This window comes from Anabas testudineus, chromosome 9 (assembly GCF_900324465.2).
Source record: "Anabas testudineus chromosome 9, fAnaTes1.2, whole genome shotgun sequence".
In the NCBI taxonomy this organism is placed as follows: Eukaryota; Metazoa; Chordata; class Actinopteri; order Anabantiformes; family Anabantidae; genus Anabas; species Anabas testudineus.
In genome coordinates, this window is record NC_046618.1 from 2,760,763 (window position 1) to 2,782,706 (window position 21,944).

Here is a 21,944-nt window from a genome sequence, read left to right on the forward strand (position 1 = left end):
AGGTCTTGGCTAGGAACGGAAGAGAGATAGGTCTGTAATTCTCCAGAAGGGAGGGGTCGAGAGTTGTTTTTTGAAGCAGTGGGGTGATCTGGGCCTGCTTAAATGAGGTGGGAAAGGTAGCTGTTGTAAGAGATGTGTTAATAATTTGTGTAAGGGTCGGGATTAGTGTGGATGCAATTTATTACTTCATCAAGGTTCATGCTAATAAATATTCCTACTGTATAATAGCTGTGATATATACTGGTTTTATACAGTATAATCAATATATATAATCATAAACATCGGATATAGTAGTCTCATACAACACAAATAATATACTGTAGTGCTAGATTCACATTATAGATTCTTAAAAGTTAACTGGTCTTATTTGACATGTGAGAGTAAGTGTAACTGTGACAGATGGCTTAATTTCATTTAGTTCTTGGCTGTATGTGATTTTCTTATTTTCTTATATCTGTTTGTGCAAAACCATCAAATTTCATTACACATTACTTGTTTTTCTTATTTGAATATTATGTTCACTTCTAAAATTATGCCAATTTATGGGGTTTAACAGTACTGTATATGCTCCCACTTGTGTCTACAACCACAATGTTTGCTATGTTACCTGGCATGGTTAGCACAGCTTTTAAATAATCTAATCTAATCTTTAGTAGAGGAGCATTGTGTTTTTGTTTGTGTATGTAGTGATTTATTGATGGCATGCCTTTACCATCCATTTGGCCTTTTAGGCCAGCAGTTGCCCAAAATCCCAAATTAAATGACAAAATAGCCAGTTTTCAGTTCCTTATGCAAAGACATTTCAAAATGGAACTTCTGAATGTTTTCTGATATAGCACCTCCATAATTAAAGTCACATTAAGGTTCGGCAACTAAAAGTATTAGTAGTATATAACAAGTCATGTTAATGTCGCACAAAGGTCGTCTTTCTTTGTTGAAAGAAAATGGCAGTGACTATTAAAAGGATCAATATCCACTATGACGTCTCTTGTATCAGCTGCTGCACTCTGATTGGGACAATCTCTTCTATTTGTGTGACTGTGGTGCTTAGCACATCCACATAGCCATACTTCTATGCTATTACATAGCTATAATAGCTGTGATATATACTGGTTTTATACAGTATAATCAATATATATAATCATAAACATCGGATATAGTAGTCTCATACAACACAAATAATATACTGTAGTGCTAGATTCACATTATAGATTCTTAAAAGTTAACTGGTCTTATTTGACATGTGAGAGTAAGTGTAACTGTGACAGATGGCTTAATTTCATTTAGTTCTTGGCTGTATGTGATTTTCTTATTTTCTTATATCTGTTTGTGCAAAACCATCAAATTTCATTACACATTACTTGTTTTTCTTATTTGAATATTATGTTCACTTCTAAAATTATGCCAATTTATGGGGTTTAACAGTACTGTATATGCTCCCACTTGTGTCTACAACCACAATGTTTGCTATGTTACCTGGCATGGTTAGCACAGCTTTTAAATAATCTAATCTAATCTTTAGTAGAGGAGCATTGTGTTTTTGTTTGTGTATGTAGTGATTTATTGATGGCATGCCTTTACCATCCATTTGGGATTTTAGGCCAGCAGTTGCCCAAAATCCCATATTGGCAAAATAGCCAGTTTTCAGTTCCTTATGCAAAGACATTTCAAAATGGAACTTCTGAATGTTTTCTGATATAGCACCTCCATAATTAAAGTCACATTAAGGTTCGGCAACTAAAAGTATTAGTAGTATATAACAAGTTATCTTAATGTCGCACAAAGGTCGTCTTTCTTTGTTGAAAGAAAATGGCAGTGACTATTAAAAGGATCAATATCCACTATGACGTCTCTTGTATCAGCTGCTGCACTCTGATTGGGACAATCTCTTCTATTTGTGTGACTGTGGTGCTTAGCACATCCACATAGCCATACTTCGACAGAACACCCTGCTGTATCAGCCGCCTTACTGCTGGTTCTAAATAAAAAGTCCAACAACTACTTCACAGTAGCTTCCTCTCATACTGTATTTGCAGAACCTCAAAAGCTACATTTGCTCAACATTTGAAAATCAATGTTACGTTAAAAGAAACAAAATACATCTCTGTGTTAAAGTTTATAGCAGCAGCTACCCCAGTGGCAAAGTTACGTGAGTAAATAGGTGAACATTTGATTGAAATGATTTCACAAGCCCTGGTTGACATTGCATGGGGTGAAACCATTTTGTGCAATAAAAGTAAGGTGGGAGATGCCCTGAAAATTGATTCTTAGCAAGTAAATACAGTCAGCAAACACAATTTTGTTTCTCACAATCACTGCTTGAAACAGTTCTTTAGTGGTATTCTGTTGAATGTACTTCAGAAACTATGTGCTGATGATGACAATGACATGTATTGATCTGAAGATGACAGACTGTGCTTCACTGATTTAATTGCAAATGTTTCAATTTCAATTGCTCTTTCTTAAGATCAGTTCATAATAGATACAAGTCAGACACAGTCATCTACACCTCGTGGTAATCCACAAACTGTAGCATCATCTGCAAGTTACAAGCATACATCGAAGCTAATTACAATTACAGAATATTAGAAAAGGCTAATCGAATGCATCAGTGCATATGCATGTCTATTCATTTTGGCACCAAACACGAGAATGTTGCCAAAATGTTTAGATGTCTCGATAACTCACATTTAAAAGGATAATCTAACAGTAAAGGCTACAAAGAAAGTAGTTTTAGTGCGAGGTGCCTTTGACATCAGAGATCAGAAATGTCCATAATATACAGTCTGTGTTTCTCTTCTGTAATGGCACTTTTTAGGGCACTCCATTGTGTTCACTGTACTGCAAGGACACTTTACATGGCACTCTATAGTGACTCAAGTTTTCAATTTTTACTGTGGGAACCAGAAGGGGCCCTTCTGGCCTTACCTGAATATCCCAGTGGATGTAGTCAAATGATATTCCCACTTGCGTGACATGTCTAAATGGACTAACTATTCCTGCAAACAACCAGACTTTCGAAAGAATGTTGTGACCAAATCAAGTCTATAAATTATGCAAACTAAGACTGCTCTGAAACAGATATTTAAAAAGGGTAATGAATGCTTGTGGTTCAGTTACAGTAAAGACATCCACACAGATATATAAATCAAACGTTAGCCTTTAAAATCTCAGTGGCGAAGTCTAATCCCAAGCTCCCCCTTCCCTTTGCTGCAGAGCCAGTCGACCAGTATTTTTGGCTTGCCAGTACATTGGGCAGATATTGCCATTTTCTGAAAAGTCTAATATTGATCTATGGGGCAGCTCCCCGTTCTCATTTTACCTTTACTGGATGGTTAACAGAAGAGAACCAGACGAAATATGTGGAGAGAGAGAAAGATGACATTAGACAAAAGTTTAGTTCTGAACCGAAACCCATGAAGTTGAAATCTTTAGGCAGAAATGATCCCAATGCAACATTTTAATGAAGTTCTTGTCATCCACATCCAAGTTAATAAGAAAGGCTGTGGCAGAGCTACAGCAGTGACACTTTCTTTTTCACTGGATCTGAAACCTGCCAAAACCTAGTTCTTTTTCCAGCCATCTTGTCAGTCTCTTTCTGAATGATTCAGCTGTTTTGGATGGATTTATCAAGTGACTCAGGAAACTGCAAAGAGTGAGGAGGGGACTGGGGAGGAGAACAGATCAAATGGTTTACTCTAATGAGCCCTGTCAACAGTATTCTGCCTATAAACAAATAGGGCTGACAGATGACACAGTGGCACTACTCGTCTCCGTCTCTCCGGCAAACCACCTGTCGACACTGGTTTGGACTCCAGGAAATGTGTTGCTGTCTGGAACGCTGCTGCCTTTTTTTCTCTCTCCCTCTCCCTCCATCAGTCTGTCTCTTCTCTCCCTCCTCTTCTTTTCTAAAACACGGGCTCACACTTTTTAGGGCATCATGGAAAGCCATTAGTCACTATTTTCTCCCCTGTATCTCTTCCCACGCAAACGCAGTCAATTGCCAGCACTCTGCTGCTGCCTGAGAAATTATGAATTATGCTTGTGTCTTACTGTCAACAGAGGCTGCATCTAGAAGGCGCCAACCCTAGAGCTGCTGTTGTTTATTGCTCTTCTTAAATGTGGCCTTTTTTTCTCCGATTCTGTCAATCACAATTTAAACTAACCCGGTCACCAGATACACCGCAGTGAACCATATTGAGATAAACTACCTAATTTGTATCAGCATTTCACTTGTCAACTGTGTTAGGTGTGACAAAAAAGGAAGAAGCCCACTTTTCTGTTATTGTCATTTATACCCAGCACAGTGGAGACCGCCCGCCACGAAATGTTCTCCATTTCTTAATTTTACCACGAGCGCCAGCATGAATCCATTGCTGTAGCCGCGCTGCCATTCACTCAGGTTTAATTGGTATTCATTTCGAAGTCTGCTCAGCGCTTCACAAGCTGTGCAGCCACAGTATGAGGCTGTTTGACTTTAGTAAGAGTATGTCAGATTAAAGAGTTATTTATCAGAGAGAGCGGATGCACAAGAGCCGGAGGAGTCAAGGGTGGAGGGGGTTTGGGATGGGGGATGTGTGCAGTGGTCTTTTGCAGTGCCAAGCACATTGCACATCTCTTGCATTTAATCCGACTGAAGGTATAAGGCCTGCAAACTGCAAAAAGCTCTAAGGAGTAGCAAAGAAACACGTGACCGGCCCTAAGCCGATGACTCAGATTAAATATGGGTGCTGCATACACATCTGACGATATATGACAGGGTGACGAAAATTTCAAACCAGGGCCTCCCAGAGTGCTGCCTAAGAGGATTTTCTGAGTTTTTCTTTCCTCTACTTTAATGCATTCAGTATAAAAAGAGCACTGTGTACCATGCTGTTTTACATGCCTTTTGTGTCACATAATGTGGTACATTGTCCTAGTGTTGCTTGCACAGCGAGCCTACATATGCAGTTTGAAGTGGTTAAGTATAGTTCAAATTATTAATCTAATTCTGCTACAGCTGATTTAGCTTTCCTCTTGTTAGCAGCATTGAGCGTTCAAAACATACAGTAGAGGCCCCTGGGGGCCTGTGTTTCTGCCAGTTCTCTTAGTGATACTCTGAGCTCAGCACGCAGTGGAAGAAGGCAGTGATTTAGGAAGTGTGTCAGCCTTTCCTTATGCATAGCTAATCCTGTAAAATCCATTGATCACTGATGCAAGCCTGTAAACGTATTGAAGTATTGATTAAGGATTCTTTAGGACCCTTATTTAAAATGCTAGGCTTTCAGTATCCTCTCTAGTTTGTAATTATCCATGCGCTCAAAACAGATACCTAAACCTGACCCTCGCCTGCACCTTTAAGACCAAACTGAACTGAACAGAATTTGAAACCCTAGCATCCATATATATAAAACCATACATGTATACAATATTCATAGTCATATAGTGAATATTCTCTATATGCTGTGAGCTATTTCAACATTCACCAGATAAACTATTGAATTTATACATTGGATATTTCTACCTTTATGGTCTTCAGGGTAATGAGATGATGTCTACTGAGTGTGGTCCTTCCTTAAGTTGTCCATCAGCATTAGGTCATACATTAGGTTACCATGTAAGGCTTTTAATAAAACATTGTGAGCACTAGTTCATAGTTTGCCACAAAATCTAATTTAGTATTTCAGGTTTCTCTTTGGAAGAACTGGAAGAACTGGTGACTTTTTCTAGTGCAGTCAGAATTTAGAGGTCAGAATTTTAATTTGTCCTGTGCTTTTGTTCTGCTTTCTGACCCGATGTCTACAAAACTAATGCCATCCCCATCAGCCTCAGCTGCAGTTAATGCTCCGTGCTTAACAGTGTTAACAACGTGCTAACTGCTAGTTAACAACCAAACTGAGGTTTGTTAACACGACTGTAGTGATATGCTCGCTCTAGACTGACAGACAAACTCACAAATAACTAATCCTGTATGACAACCAGCACAGAAAATGGAACAGTGATAGCTCGCCATTACAAAACAAAAGTAGCTTATATGGACACTATAGCATCTCATATTAGTTAGTACATTACATTTGTTCTAGCTATTAGAATATTGATCAACTTTTTATTACCTGATGTCCATGACAAATCTTTCTGATATGATCTAATGGTTATTGAAGGCCTAATATGTCATGATTTGTCTCTCTGTTTTCCGTGCCATTTGTTGTGTTTTAATTATGCTTCATATAGCCAACTGACATTTATAAATGGTATTGCAAAGCAACACTCACTGTTTATGAATGTTGGTCTTTGCACAACTGCTGCTCTATCAACATAATAGCTGGGATGGTGCTGGTCATTTGTAAACAAGTATGACCTCAGTAGCATTACATAGACTGAGATAGATAGATTTATTCAGAACAGAACCACTGGACACTAATATTCAAGTATCGGGGGTGAAATCCCTTAAGGTTTTAAAAGAAAATTACATTTTATAACATTACATTGATCAGAAATACAGTGTCAACATTGTTGTTCTTTTTACTGGAGTTTCATCATCAGCGAACATTAGACCTATGTTCCCATGGCACATTATGTTTGCTAATGGAAGTTTATCAATTTAAAAGCCTAAGTGACCCCTTTGCACTAGACATTTTTTTATTACAGCTGAGAACATGTATGTTTTCATGGAAAACAAGTACATTTCTAAGTTTTTATGTAACCAGGGTTTATATGCATCACAACAAGGTCATATTATTTCTAAAAGCACAATTCAGGATTTGAAGCACCCCATCCTTTTACATGTATTTACTCTGTTTCGTCCATTAGTGACATTTAGCTCACTAAACATTGGCTTTGCTCTGCTTTTCTTGGATAATTGATACATTCTGAAAGAAAAATGTATCGTATCTCAACTTGGCTGAAGACTAAACCCAACCCAAAACTTCATTTATTCAGGAACTTTGCTTGACCCAAGCCTTTACCCAACAAACCAGCACTGAGTGACAAGAACATGCTGAGTTGGGACTCATCAGATAAAAGTCAGCCAGCGATCAGTACCTGCAAGGCATCTAACAAACTGCATGCTGTATACAACTATTAGCAGTCTTATCTTCTCTGTTGTCCCAGGGCTGAAGGTACGTGAGGTGATGATCAACGTGTCCCGTCAGCAGGTGGAGGATTTCCATGGCCCCGAGGACTACTGGTGTCTCTGTGTGGCCTGGAGCCACCTAGGCACCTCCAAGAGTCGCAAGGCTACCGTCCGCATTGCCTGTGAGTATCGAAAGCTTCCTGTAGCTGCATTTGACAATATGTACAACAACACTCACTTTACCCAGCTTTTAACATACCTGTTCACGTCAGCGTCGGTCAGTTACAGTAAGAGGCTAAACTGCAAACAAAAAACAGCCTGTCCTTGGGTTGGACGCTGCATTAATCACTTTGTTTACTTTGGGTTTGTTTACTTCCTGCCCCCTGCCCCAGCTCAGCCTGTCAATCATGTAGCTATCCGCCCACTCAAACAGTTTGAGACAAGGAAATTTTATCCTCTTGTATAAAATAATATTCTTAAAATGTAAATTCTAAGTGAACTCAGTTGTGTTTGTCCTTTTTATGGGAGTTCATTTAGTCTGGTAAAAGTTTTTGTTCAACTCCTTACATTAATGCTCCATGTACTGAACTCAAATTTAATCGCTCTTCTGATTAAACTCACACATTGGCAATTTATAGTGCAAAGACAAAACTGAAGGGGAAGAACTGACACTTGATATAAACTGATATGACATTTGTATGAATGAAACATGCAGAAATGTACCTGATCTACAGTATATAGTGATCAGGAATCACACCAGAACTGTACAACAAATGATGTGTATCAACACGACATTAACCATTAACACAAGACAGCTAAGAGACAAAAAGGTCTTTTTTAAATAGTTTTACTTTGGCCTGGACCAAAGTATTTCGAGCAAATATAATCTTATTATCAGATATTTTAGTGGTGAAATAATCATTCCCTGAAGCTATAAGCAGCCTAATCACAATCAGATATTCACAGCCACTGTTACCAAAGATCTGAAGACCAAAATTGCTTCTGTGTTGAATATTCTGTTTAAACACTGATGGTTTTATCACTGATGGAGATGTGATGTCAGAATCAGCTGGGATTTGCATATTATTAGGTTTGCACCTACCTACCTGTCATCTGAACTGGGGGTTTGAGGTGCTATTTTATAGTTTCCTTCCTGTATTTAGATCTCTTATATGTGGGAATTCTCTCGTGCTCCTAGATATAAAACCTATTCAAACCCCTTTTGAAAATTTCAAAGGCACATTCCTATTTTCCAAAAAAGGCTGCCATTTTAAAGGTTTTCACTGGGCAGTGTCGTCGCTGTGAGCTATCAAAGGCGGTTGTGAAAATGGGCAGAATAGGATCTGTCGCTGTTATATGCACACGAGTGCCCAAGATGATCAGAGCAATCCTTGCTCACTGCCTTTATCCAGTGTATCCTTCAAACCACCTTGTCAACAGATTACCAAGCACAGGGCCACTGGATCCTCTCAAGCCTATACGGGCTGTAGTGGGTTTTGAAGGTCGCGGCACGCAGAGCTGGAGACAGGCCAGCGTGTTAGCTGCTGAAGAGGATTGAGTCAGGCTGACCATAACACTTGACACCTGACAGTTGCCTCTTATCTCCCCACACAGACCTGAGGAAAAACTTTGAGCAGGACCCCCAAGGGAAGGAGGTGCCAATCAACGGGATGATCGTTCTGCACTGTCGCCCTCCGGAGGGAGTGCCTGTGGCAGAGGTAAGGCCAGCTGCTCCTCACCCCTCCCTCCTCAAAGAGGAAACATATACTCCCACTGAGCAGAAAAGATCTGCATCAGAGTGTCCATCCTTATTCTGCCGGAGTAACTCTCTCCTTTCAGCTCTGCTTTCTCTGACCTTTAGAGATTGATATGGTTACCAAAGATAAGTGCGAACCAACATTTAGAAGTCTCAACTTCAACTCTTCTTCTGAAGACTTCCATTTAGAAGTGGGCACAAGCGATAAAGAGAATTCACAACGTACATTTTAACAATAAAATATACACATCAGACACTAAGATTATTTACTCAAAATCAGTTTCTAGCACTATTAGCTTTGCAAGTTTACACTGTGAGAAACATCTGGCTTAAAGTGGGTCAGGTCACCAAGTGAAAGGTCCAGTTACAGCTTCGTTGATTGGTTATGGCGGCTGGGGGTGCTGCTCTTTCTCCTACAGGACTCTGTAGTTTGATCAAATAGCAGCTGTCTACTGTATGTTACTGAATACATGAAAGTCATGAAAGGGAATCTCATCATCATTGTCATAGCAATATGGATGTCCAGATCTGTGTCTGTGAGTTGCATCATTGGCTCTGAGGTTTTTATCTGTGAAAGATGTTTTTCAGCAGTCTGAAATCGCTGTGGCACGTCACACTAATTTTCAGTCTTTTCCTGGTGTGAATCATATCAAATGACATTTTCGTATGTGTCACCAAGGCTTTCTAAACATCTGCAGCAGTGATGTTTTGTGTTTGACGCTTTCTCACCTACAAATCTGTCATTTCCGTACCAACTGTTTCAGATCTATAATTTGCTTTCTGTCTGTCAATAATCTGCAACATTTATAAATCCCCAGAGTTTAACTGCTACATTTGATCCTTGAAAATGAAACATAATAAAAAAACAACATGAATACTCTTGCAATATGCATATAACATATTTAAGAAAAAATAACAGGGATATCAGAAATCACTTCAACCAGTTGTTTTAGGCATTATCCCTTTTCATTCAGCATGTCCACTTTTTTATTGTTCAGCATGTTTTCTTGATAAAATAACTCAAGTTAAGACCTATAATAAACAGGTGCAAACATACCAAAACATTTCACTTCACATTAGTGAACTGTAGCCAGCATATTCATGTTTTTCAGGCTTATCCAGACATTTAAAACCGGGATATTGTCAAATCCCAGCCAGTTTGCAAGCTTCTTCTGGCAATGTTTGGACCTAACTTTGGTGCACAGCTGAAATGATATGTCAATAAAAATCCATTATTCATTTTCATAACCTTTTGCTTTGGATATATTTTTCTGTTAGAGTAAACTAAGTATCTTTCAGTTTTAGACATGTTATGCAATCTTCCTGTTTTCTAACATAAATCAAGTTGTTCTTTCATTGAGCAAATAATGAAGTTTAATCAATAGTCAAATGATCATTAATTGGAGAGTTAATTTGTTAACCAGAAACTAATCAAACTTTAATGGCATTTGAACATTGTTTAACCTATTTCCCAAAACAATGAGGCAGATGAAAGATGAAAAGAGAGGAGAAAAGAAGAAGAAGGCACATGAGTGAGGGGAAAAGTAAGAGTGATCCTGTGGTTTCTCAAGTGAAAGGAACTTCAGTGTAGACTGGCAGCTGTTCCGGATGTTATCACACCATTCAGCGGCTGTTACAGCTCTGTTGTGATCAGCACCATAGATAAGGACAAGTAGGTCCCTCGTCTGCCTGACACTAGAGGTTGGTTGGTAGGTTGTTATTGCGCAATATGATGTGCCGGACTTTCATTGTCACGATTACAATAATACAGTAGCATCTGGAGCAACAACAACCCTCAACTTCTGTTTAGTCACAACTACCTGGTTAAGTTTATACTCAAAATTAAGTTACCACATTGACTAATATTTGGAAACATGAAACAAACTGTTTTTTGCTTCCCACCTACTTCAATCTCCTCTCTACACAGACTTGACCAAATTACCACACTTAATCAGTAAAGACCACCAACTGGCCTGCTGGTAGATCAGTAGGTGCCCCACTGAACCATGAATATGGTCATGAATATGGTTGTGGTACTAATGACCATATAGTGGCTTCATAACACACAAATCAGCAGGGGCAAAGTTTCTGCAAAGGGTAATTAAGACAACCAGATGTTAACCCATGACAACTGTCTTATTTTAATAGGAATAAGCACGTTAAATGCATATTCAAATACACACATCATAACTTATATGATGGAGGACAGATGTGTATATTCATATCTGTAAATGTTCATGCAAACACACTCATTGTTAAATAGCACAGTCATAACTACCGTATTTGTTTAGGATTGCTTGGAGGGAAGTCACATACACAAAAGTAAGCAGTGCTTTCAAAATTTCATTTGTATTTATGCACACAGTATTTAGTGCTGTTTTACCTGCCAAAGAGCAGTGCGATGTGAAATGTTCTGCTTTTAGCATGTAAATCATGCCTGGTGGCAACTTAAGCACTGGCTCCCTGGGAGACGGAGAACAGATGTTTCTTACTGTGTGATCAAGCTGCAAGACTGACTTGTGGGGCAAATAGAGGTTTTTATTGTCTCAGTGAAAAAATGTCACCAAGTATTCATTTTTTCCTCTCTCTTTACCAATACAGAATGTCTGATTCCATATTTGGGCTAGTGATAATCAGCATGAACAATGGATGTGTAATTGATGTGTGCAGGGAGCAGATTTAGGTGGTCAACCTCTGGCCCTGCGCTGCGTGAATGATTCAACAGGGAAGTGATGTCATTCTGGCATTGCAGAATTCACACTGGGGATAAAAATAGTGGAATCTGAGTGGTACAGACTGAATCACAATCTCCCATCTAGTCCTTTGTCAACACAAATGAGCCCAGCCACAAGAGATGTGGGTGAATAATGTAGAGAGCACAGGGCAGATATCCTCAGCCCAGTCGATTTCAGCGCACCTCGTCCATGAAATATTGAGATGGCGTCTGTGCGTGCGGTAGTGTGAGGTTTCAGAGTGCAGCTGCAGGATGGTTGCTACTGTAGAAAACACGGCAAACACAGCAATAGAATGTGATCCTGTGGTTTTGGAGTGCAAAAGAAAGTGCTTCTGAAGGGGGGGTGTTTGAAAATCACTCTCTTCAGCAGGGATGTCAGGGTAAACTAATGAGCGTGGTTACAACAGTTTATTTAGCAAGAGTGTGACACTGAGCAGGAATCACTCCCCGACTCTAGAGGTCTTTATTTACACGAGGGAACGTGCCACAGCCCATGTATTTCTGACAGTACTTTAATTCACCTCCATTAATCCCATCTGGTTATTTGTCACAACTTCTCAAGGAGCACTTGACATGTGAACAGATACAGGATCACTATATATCTGTGTATCCGTCTATCTATCTCGAAACACAGGTTTGTGCTGCTCTTTTGCAACCTGCAGTTAACCCCTTTTTGCTCAGAGAGTAAATCAATGCTAAAACATTTACTGCTCAGAAATTTCAGTGCTATACAAGATTGTAAAAACAGCACAATGTAATATGCATGGCAGATGCTGTCAGTACAGTATGCGTTTGTTATTTATGTAAGAGGGAATTAATGAAGCTCTCGCCATTCTGTTTATTCTATTACCAGTCTGAAAAATTTAGTAAAATAATAAGAACATCAAACATCGTTTTTCCTCTTCATGGTTATCAGCTACTGTTTATTTCATCAGTGACTTGAAGTAGGTATCATAACATATTTAGAAATGATTGGAGGTTTTGGAGCAAAGTTTTAAAAATGTAAATAGTCTGACTGTGTCAGTGTCCTCCTTACTTTTCAAAATCCTGTCTTTGTCCCCCCTGCAGTCTAAACATATGAAAGTTTTAGTTAGATTTACTCTCTAAACAGTGTATGTTCACTGTTCAAGATCCCGATATAAGTCAATGACAATGTTGCTATTCTATTACTACTCTGGCTTACTACTGCTAGTACTAGTGTTGAAGTGTGCTCTTTTCACCCTGCTTTTGTCTCGTAGGCTGTATAGAGGCTGTGCAAAGCTTAGAAATGCTTTTAATACAAGGTGATGTTTGTATACATCAGTAGTAAATCATGAAATAACCATCCTGACAATGCAACTTCACTGTTGGTGGTGAGAAGAAGTTATCTGTACTCACCAACACATAATAGATGTTATATAGATACAGGGGTGGTTCTAGGGGGTGGTCGGATGAGGGCATGGCCACCCATAGCTAAAGTCTGACCACCCCACACAGAATCTTGATCTTACTTAAAAATATTGCAAAACGTGCAGCAGCTCCTCGAACATTTTTATGAACTTATACGTTCTTTTACCAAATTCATAAAAGAAATTGATTAATGAAATCTCCTAAAAAATCATTAGTAATGACGTTGTTGGCCACGCTGGCCTGTGTATGACCACCCCTGTGAATAAATAGTCTGGCTGTGCCACTGTGTAGAGGTTCCTGTAAAATCCTATTGACCCCTACTTGTCCTCCAAGGGAAAATATAATATAATTCAGTGGAAGCTGTGTCAGCATGACTGACAGATTTGTACTATGAGAGCTGTATATTTAGGAAAAAGACAGGAAAAAGTGCTTTTACCTTCTATGAGCAGCCATGCCTACTGGAGGACTGTCATCTCCAAACCTATTTAGCTGTCTCTCTGCAGTATCTTCAAGTCACAGGTCTTTACATCACTTCTGCAAGCATGTGCCACAACTATTGTAGCTGGTAGAATGTAAAATCTCCATTTATGAAGCATAAGATAGGAAGACAGCTGACATCACAGAGGTTGCAGAAACAGACTTCAAAAGAAAAACTAACCGAATTGGGAGCATGCTTCAAGCTTAGTGGCCGTCATTTTAATACTGACAGTGAAATCACCAATTAATCACTAGTGCTGATGTCATCATGCTGAACTTTATGTGTGATGCAATGATGCATGTCAGATAGCCCCATAAAAGCATTTGTTTAAAGGGTAAAAGAGTGTCCCTACTTTTTAATTCCCTCAATAAAACAGGAAAGTGTATGGAACATGACCGTAAATAGGAGACACACAAGACAGAGCAGTGTCAAGTGTAGATACATGTGGTTTGTATGCAGCATGTGTGGCTGTATGTTTGGGACTGTAAAGGTCATTGTGTAGGTGTTTAATATATACATGTAATAAACTACCACCCTGACACTGTTGTAATAATAATGACCACCAGCAGCGAAGAAAGATCAAGACTCTGTCAGGGGTAAAATATATTTGTTGTACTGTTTAAGCAGGGACTGACTGATATTATCTAGCTTTGAGTCGGTCCCAACCCCAACAGGTGGGGGCTGACCCACTACTTGATTCTTTCTGAAACAGCTCCCAAATTCTCAGGAGGGGGCCTGTCCATTAGGGCTTAACAGTTGAGGCAGTGTAGTGGTGTTTGTAATATGGTTGATCTGAGGCTGAACCCCTCAATGCCCACCTGAGAACAGGCAGAATTAAGGCAGGACATCACTACCAGCTCCCCCCTGTTGACTAATAGTGAGGATTGATAGATAAAAATGAATAAATGATTTGGCTTTGTTGTGAAAAACACTGTATTATAACCATGTTGAACAAGGACAAACATAAATAAGGCATACAAAACAGCAGTAGAATACCTGTCTCCTCCTTTACTTTGTTTGTACATCTAAATACTACATGAATAGTTACCTACTGTACAGCTACTCAACACTGAAATGTCTCTTTTGGTCATTTCTCCAAAACAACTGTAAACCTGCACTAATCTATATTTTCTGTGTCAATAGTGCATCTTTTGATTATGTATAATTTAAAACAAGTTAGTTGCCGACAGCCACATAAATTATAACCCTTTAGTTTCAATCAGCATCTTTTAAGCCCTTTTTAGCTCATTGTTTTGGTTTTCACACTCCAAATATAGCTCCAAATGAATGCTAATGTTGCTCCTTTATCTCTTTTGATAAAGTCTGAAAAAAGTCAACAACCTCAAAACCGTCCAATGAAATGGTTCAACATCATTGTATGAGACCCTATTGTTTCAAATCATTTCTTCGTCAGACAAACTGAGTCCGATTCTAATGCTCAGACATCTTAAGACATTTATTTAGGTTAATCAAAAGAGAAATACCTGTGTCTGTGTCATGTGAAATCATTTTTAGCCCAAGTGTCTGCAAATGTTTTCTAAGTGCAAATCACGACATGCAAATTCTCGAGTGTTTTTGCTACAAGACTACTTTCGTACATCGTACTCAAAAAGCAGACAGTCATTTGACTGTGGTTAATAGAACGCAGCAGTGCCTTATTTGTAATTTCATTTCTGTGCACCCAATCCAAAACCAATCTCCCACTTTTACTTCACAGATATCAGGGGGTGTGAATGCATAGCAGATCTTTCAACTTCGGAGAAAAAAGGAGTCCATGAGCACCATGTATAATGAGTTTCTTTTGGGAGGTTACTCTGAGAGAAAGTGTGAAATGAACAGCCAAACTGGAAGCCAATTTCAACTTCCCTGAATGAAAGCCTTTAATCCGAGATGAATCCCCTTGAACTACAGTAGCTCAGGTAGACAGCCCGGGCTACGGCACAAAGGGGAATCAACTAAATGCTTCTGCACTGTGATACAAGCTGTTCTCTGTCAAGCTTCACGAAGACATTGCGATGCTGCTGCAAAACACGCTAGCATTTAACTTCGACCCACCTCCTGCCTCCTCTGCACTTGTTTCTACTTACTACTCTGATCCCGCCGCTGAGTATCTGTTATTTTCTCATAGGTCAGAGTGTCCCAGAGAGCACATGATGGGCATCATTATTAAGCTAAACATTTACACCCCACCCCCCAAGCCCAGGATGAGGCCGGAAACTCCCTCTATTTATTTTGTTAAGATAAGAAGGTTTGAGTTGGAATAACAATGCAGTGCCACATAGCTCTGAGGCGGAGAGAGGATGGCATTTGGGAAGCAACAGGGAAGCCGGATGGGTGATGCAGGCCCACTTTGTGTTCTCCCTGTATCTTTTCTGATTAACCTCCGGAGCAGGAGAGCACAGCTGAGCCACAGAGAGCTCCCCCTAGCTCTGCCCGCTGCTGTCAGGCTTGACGCTCACATGAACACACAGAGGCATGATGAGTTCAAAGAATCTGCCGCTATCTGTGTATGTGTGTGTGTGTGTGTATGCACACGTGCAATGAGCATGCCCTTCTTTACGTGTGCTGCCAGTTGGTTTTGTGGACAGTCCATTTGGTTTATTAGCTATGTGCTCAGCTGGGTTGCTTCTGATATGCTGCTCAGCTGATCCTACCGGCGTCCCCTGCCCCCTGAGGTTCATCTAACGATGTCACTTAATTCGTGTAATTGTAATGGTGAGACACACACAGAGTGAGAGTGAGCCAAAAGGGAGGAGAAGTTGCTAAATCTTGACTCAGCAGCTAGATTTGTATCATTATAGCACAGTAGCACACCGTTTGACCTGCATCACTTTGACATCAAATGACTATTTGACCTGGAAGTGAGCTGATGAGACACACAAGCAGGGGAATAAATGTGTCAGCTGACAAGGTCTTGATCAGCGCTCTCCTCATAAGTCTTGTTAGGATTACATTGCTCTTCTGTCCTCTAATTGCCCCTCAACCTCCACCTTTCTCAGCGCCTCATCATCAGCAAATGTCATCTGAATGAGCTGTGTGCGTGTGAGTATACTTAAGTAGAAGAGGGGGGGGCCGGGCCACTGTGCAGGCCTCGTGGAGGTGACCTTCAGGGGTGGTCCGGGTAATGAAATCACAGGGAAGAAGCCCTGATGTGGGGCCCCGCCCTGAAATCCCTCCATCAATGCTGACACTGATGACCTGATCCTAATTGAAACAAATGTGCCAATTAGGCAATTCATTTCTCACATCCTCTGCCACACATTTGCCAGGCTAATTTGTATGTGTCCCTTCATCCCCCCTCCCCACACACCTACACCCCCCACCCCCTTTGAATCTCTGTCATTCTGTCTCTCTTTGTGTATCTCTCTCTCTTTTCCCTTCTGCTTGGTTAAATCGTTTCATCATTACCCACGGGCCGTTAGCGGCAGACAGACAGCTAATGTGCAGCGCAGCCCCCCTCCCCCCCAAACACGGCGAAAGGCCGGCTAGTGGCACACGCTAATTGCCTCTTTCAACTCACAAATTTCCCCGGATAAAAGTGAAATAAATACATAAAGAGTCGAGGTGTGGCGAGGCTGGGTACGCGCCACCGCTCATGTCACTAATTCAGTGACAGATGACTTTAATCAGGAGAAATTAGACTGTGTCCCTCAAACCTCTGTCTCTGGATTTTCTTATCTATCAAGCGATGTTAAGTGCTTTACCTCTGATGAAACCCATGCTGAAGGCTGTCTTTTAATTGTAGAGAAGACTCTGGGAGGCTTTGAATATCACCTTCCAAGTTTCCTTTCACATGGGGGGAAATAGAGGCTTCAGTCTCTCTAATTGCGCTGTACACCTCTCATCTGAAAAGAAAAAAATAAATAAATCCTAGTCATGCTGAGAGTGGAACAAGTGAATCCAATAAGTGTGAAAAAAATCACCGAATGTGAGAAATGATCACTGTGTTATGATGTTCATTATCATTTTTATTTGTGTCAATATATACCTGCCATCCATCATCCTTTGGGTCTGTGTGTCATTTGTATTTACCATGTGTTTGCATGCCCACAGGCACTTCCTATTTGCATCCAGCATGAGTGTTGTTTATTATAAAGGGTGCCTGTGCGCTTCCTATAAATCCATCAACTCAGCCTATTCTGCCTCAATATGAAAGTAATTTGCAAATGCAGCGATGCAACTCCCTTACCAGGGTAGAAGCAGTAAAGCATCACTAAGTTTGTAATTCATAATTAGTTTTCCTCTCTGTTGTTGGTAATTGGTTATAGTGCTTCTTTTGACTTCTTAATGGCTTTAGTGCCAGTGGTTGTGCTGCCTAGCTGTGTAGAACCACAGGGGACTTGTAGAGTACATCTGACCAGTTTTATTACATCCAAATATGAGTTCTGCATCTTGAGAAAGGACGCACTTAAACGTGTAAAGAATAACCGTCTCCATGAAGGCGTTCATGGTCTTGTAGGTATACAGTATGTAGTTTGAGAGCGTTTGGGGAGCGAAATCCTGTTTCCTATGTAGCTCTCAGTGAGACTCCTGCATCTGCCAACAGTAGCCATTTTTGGTGCTATTAGCTGTGTTTTGGGTCGTTATTCTCTTGGAGAACCCATGACTGAGACAGATTTCTGACAGTGGGCAGAATGTTTCACTTGAACAGAGTTCACTGATAGTCTTGGACTGTATTATATTGCCATGTCTTCTACATGCATGCTTTATAGCTCTAAGAATTTTAGCAAGTTTTGAGTTATGACTTGTTCTTTTTGCCACCATCTGTTTTGTCACAGATAAAAAAGCTGTTTTGGTCTGAATGGAGGTCCAAAACAAAGAGAAAAAGATGCTTTACAAGTATAGCTCACTTATTGTAGATGCGGTTTCAGACTGAGCTGCTGATAGCGAAACACTGTCAACTTATCATTGTGCCTCACTATGTGACCATGGCAACCACAGAAAACACTGCAAGGAAATAGATGCAAAAGATTCATTAGGCCAGAAAAGCCAATTCATTACAAATTGGTATTTGAGTCCTCTGAATTATACATCAGTAAGAGGAAGAGTCTTGGAGCAACATCAGCTTTAAAGTTGAATAATACTCTATGATCGCCCCATTATATCACCATACATTCCCTCTATTTTATGTTACAACCCACTTTATATGGCCCTGTAATAAGTTTAGATTTGGGGAATAGCATTAAGCTAACTAATCATGTGCACAAGGTGATCTACTAAGAGTGTATACTGATGACTGCATCTTTCAAATGAGCAAAATAGCGCACGCCGTGGATTTGGCATCTCTGCCTTCATAAATATGCAAAGTGAGGCCCTTTTGCCTAAGTGCGCAAAACTGTGGGAGGAGAACATGCAAACACTGATTTATCAAGCCTGAGAGAGATTTGGGGTAGATGGGATTGCATCTGAACGCAACCTTAGCCAGGACTCACTGAATAAGGCCAATTGTGACTTCTACATATGCTGGTTTCCCAAGAGTTATAGAGGTGATCTTTCCATAGAGAACTAGAACTTCCTGTTCTACTGTGGTATTTTGTTGGTATTGCTCATCAAGGTGATTAGCCTCTCCCACTAAAAGCTTTAATTATTCTGGATCCAATTTCCTCTTTCGTTTAAGCTGGTCATTCTCTAAACTCTCTATGGTGAACACCAGAGAACATAGACAATGTTTATTATGTTTTTAGGTGCTTGTGAACGTGGTATCTGAGGAATGCCAGAAAGAAATGTCTTCATAATTGGCACAAACGACCAGGTCTCAAAGATGAACTTGGCAGTGATGGTACTTTTGTGTTGTTATGTAAACAGACATAAAGTTTTATTGGGAAAGTTTCTCATATCTCTGTCCTTTATTGTCTTATATGTCCTCGTGTACAGGTGGAATGGCTGAAAAATGAAGAGCTGGTGAGTTCCCTGACTGATGATAACATCGACACCCGAGCAGACCACAACCTCATTATCAACGAGGCACGTCTGTCAGACTCGGGCAACTACACCTGTCTGGCCAGCAACATTGTGGCAAAGAGACGCAGCGCCACGGCCACTGTGATAGTCTATGGTACGTCGTGCTCCCAGCTGTTGTTGTTGTCTTTTCACTTCTACACATTACAGTGTATTGACACCATGTTTACATGTCTCTTCAAATCAGTTTGTTTGGTTTCCTGCACCACGGTATAAGTGATTAAGAGACCCATCTCCATGTTTCCGCTGAAGAGCAATGTTTCCTCTTTATTTGAATGAATGTATTATTCAGAGACTCAATTTACTGCCTCTCATTTAAAATCAATGTGTACTTTATGAAAGGAAATAAGCCACTGTGTCTTAATCTCATTTAAAATGAGTGTTGCTTATTAATTATTTATTTGCCAGAGGCCTTCCAGCAATGCAACTTCACCGGCTTTGATTGCACTGCTAAACATCCCAGCTTCCACACAGGATAGACAGAAAGATTATAGAGTAAACTGCTTCTGCTAAATGGTCATCTCCAACCTGTCAACTAACATGAGCCAGTGTCGCATTTAGGAATGGCAATTCTGTTTAATGGCTGTTTTCTTTGCTTTCTCACAGTTGCATGCCTTTATTTTAATCCAAGAGCAAGGAACATTGAACTGGCAATTAAGAAAGCAGTAGCGGTATATCCACCACAATGGATGTGCTGTGCTCAATCTGCTCCAGCCGTTATGCATTGTTGCCTTGCAGTGCCTCAGAGCCTGCATAATCATTAATAACCCCGGGTCTTGTAAAAGTATTTAACTGTGCCAGACTTCTGGAAAAAGTAATGTTATTGTGCACGCCCTCTACCTCTTATTCTTCTCTAACTTTGCTGAACTCACTTCAGTGAACGGCGGCTGGTCTCTGTGGACGGAGTGGTCGCCCTGCAATGTGCTGTGTGGGAGGGGGGTCCAGAAGCGCTCCCGAACCTGCACTAACCCTGCACCTCTGAACGGCGGGGCTTTCTGTGAGGGCATGTCTGTACAGAAGATCACCTGCAATGCCCTCTGCCCGAGTGAGTTCCACTTAAACTGTCGAGTCTCTGCGTCGGATGAGTATAACTTTATGGATGGAGTTGTAAAGCTGCAAAAGTTACTTCGTTGTAGGTGTCAAAAGTAATGAATACTTACAAAACAAATAATTAAGCTGACATGTCAAATGTTAAGCCAAGCTGTCAAAAATGTAAAAACAATGTTCACATCCACTAATGGTTTTAGTGGATGACAAGATGTTAAGTTTTTACACTGTACACAGCACATTTCTCCTTTTACTTTTGTTTTCAGATTACAGACTTAAATGCAATGTCTTTTCAGAACTGTACCACCCCCACAATTATGTTATTATAAAATATTATACAGCATAATAGACATTTATCAACAGCTGATATCTAGTTTTGAATAGCAAGATATGAATGAGCTTACTTTGCTGCCTGATTACCCTCACAGAGAACCAATCATAAGGACTGTAAAGTACAAATCCTTGTTTCTAAACATTGGACAACAACAATAAAATGATCATGTTATACAGTGAGGAGGAAAATACAAAATACAAAAAATAAAAAGAAGAAGGGATTTCTGATGCAAAATAAAGTGACTAGAGGAAGCAACAGTGAGCCATGGAAAATGACTCAGTGGACTGTGAGTCAGGGCTGAGGGTGAACTGGGGTACTTCAAACAGAAGGGATTTTGTTGTTCTGACTAGCAGGGTAAAGCCAGGGTTGTGTTGTAGTGCGAGTGCCGTATTCAGGTCCATCAGCAGTTAGTCTGAAGTCCTGTCGGCCTGGTTAAACACAATAGCTAGAGGCAAAACCGTTGTTCTAGCAACGCTGCGAGGCTGTTCTTTTGCACAGTGGTGCTTTGTGCTAAACACTTACGTGCTAAAGGTCCAGCACGTAATGCTCGCCACAAGTTTAGTTTAGCATTTTACTGTAGCAGTAAAGCACTTTCTTTGGCACTGTGTAAGAAATGCCTCCCACCAACCCTTTATTGCTGGTTAAACTGATTTTAGGTTTAGCACAGTCAGCTTTGGTTTGTGGTAACAACCTAAAAAATATAAAAGGGGTACGGCAGACTGGTAACTACATTTAGTAAGAGGAAAAATGTCCCTACGTGTACTCAAACTCAAAATATTTCCAAATACTGCTACTCTGAGTCCTTTTTTAGTACAACGGAACCAAAACAGTATTTGAAGGGAACTTATCACAGCTTGATAAACTGTACCACTGGGAAAATGAGCAGACTGCTAATGAATGCTACACACAACAAATGAGTTTGAGCATTATTTTATTTACTAAATTGTTAAATAAGAAAATAATAGATAATGTTAAAACACTGCAGAGACTAGTAGGCTAAGCGAAAGAGTTAGCAGGGTTACTTCAAAGTAGTAAGTGGCACATACAGTATATTCATTTGCTTGTTGTACTATACAAAAACACTTAATTAGACATGGAACTGCTGTGCAGAATAGACCTGATCTGTATAAACAGAACAGGCCAAATCTCATGAGAGCCATGTTTTATGTTCTCACACCACCAATTTCTTCTACTTTC

At 40.1% G+C, this 21,944-nt stretch overlaps 1 protein-coding gene across 2 annotated transcripts in view; it reads left to right on the top strand.

Annotated features, from left to right (window-relative positions):
* Window positions 1-21,944, top strand: part of unc5db (unc-5 netrin receptor Db) — a 174,883-nt gene that overhangs the window by 97,972 nt on the left and 54,967 nt on the right. For both annotated transcript variants that reach the window (XM_026343481.1, XM_026343480.1), the window contains 4 exons: window positions 7,090-7,233; window positions 8,666-8,769; window positions 19,283-19,463; window positions 20,244-20,411. In XM_026343481.1, coding sequence (XP_026199266.1) covers window positions 7,090-7,233; window positions 8,666-8,769; window positions 19,283-19,463; window positions 20,244-20,411 — 597 coding nt within the window. The remainder of the gene's footprint in view (window positions 1-7,089; window positions 7,234-8,665; window positions 8,770-19,282; window positions 19,464-20,243; window positions 20,412-21,944) is intronic.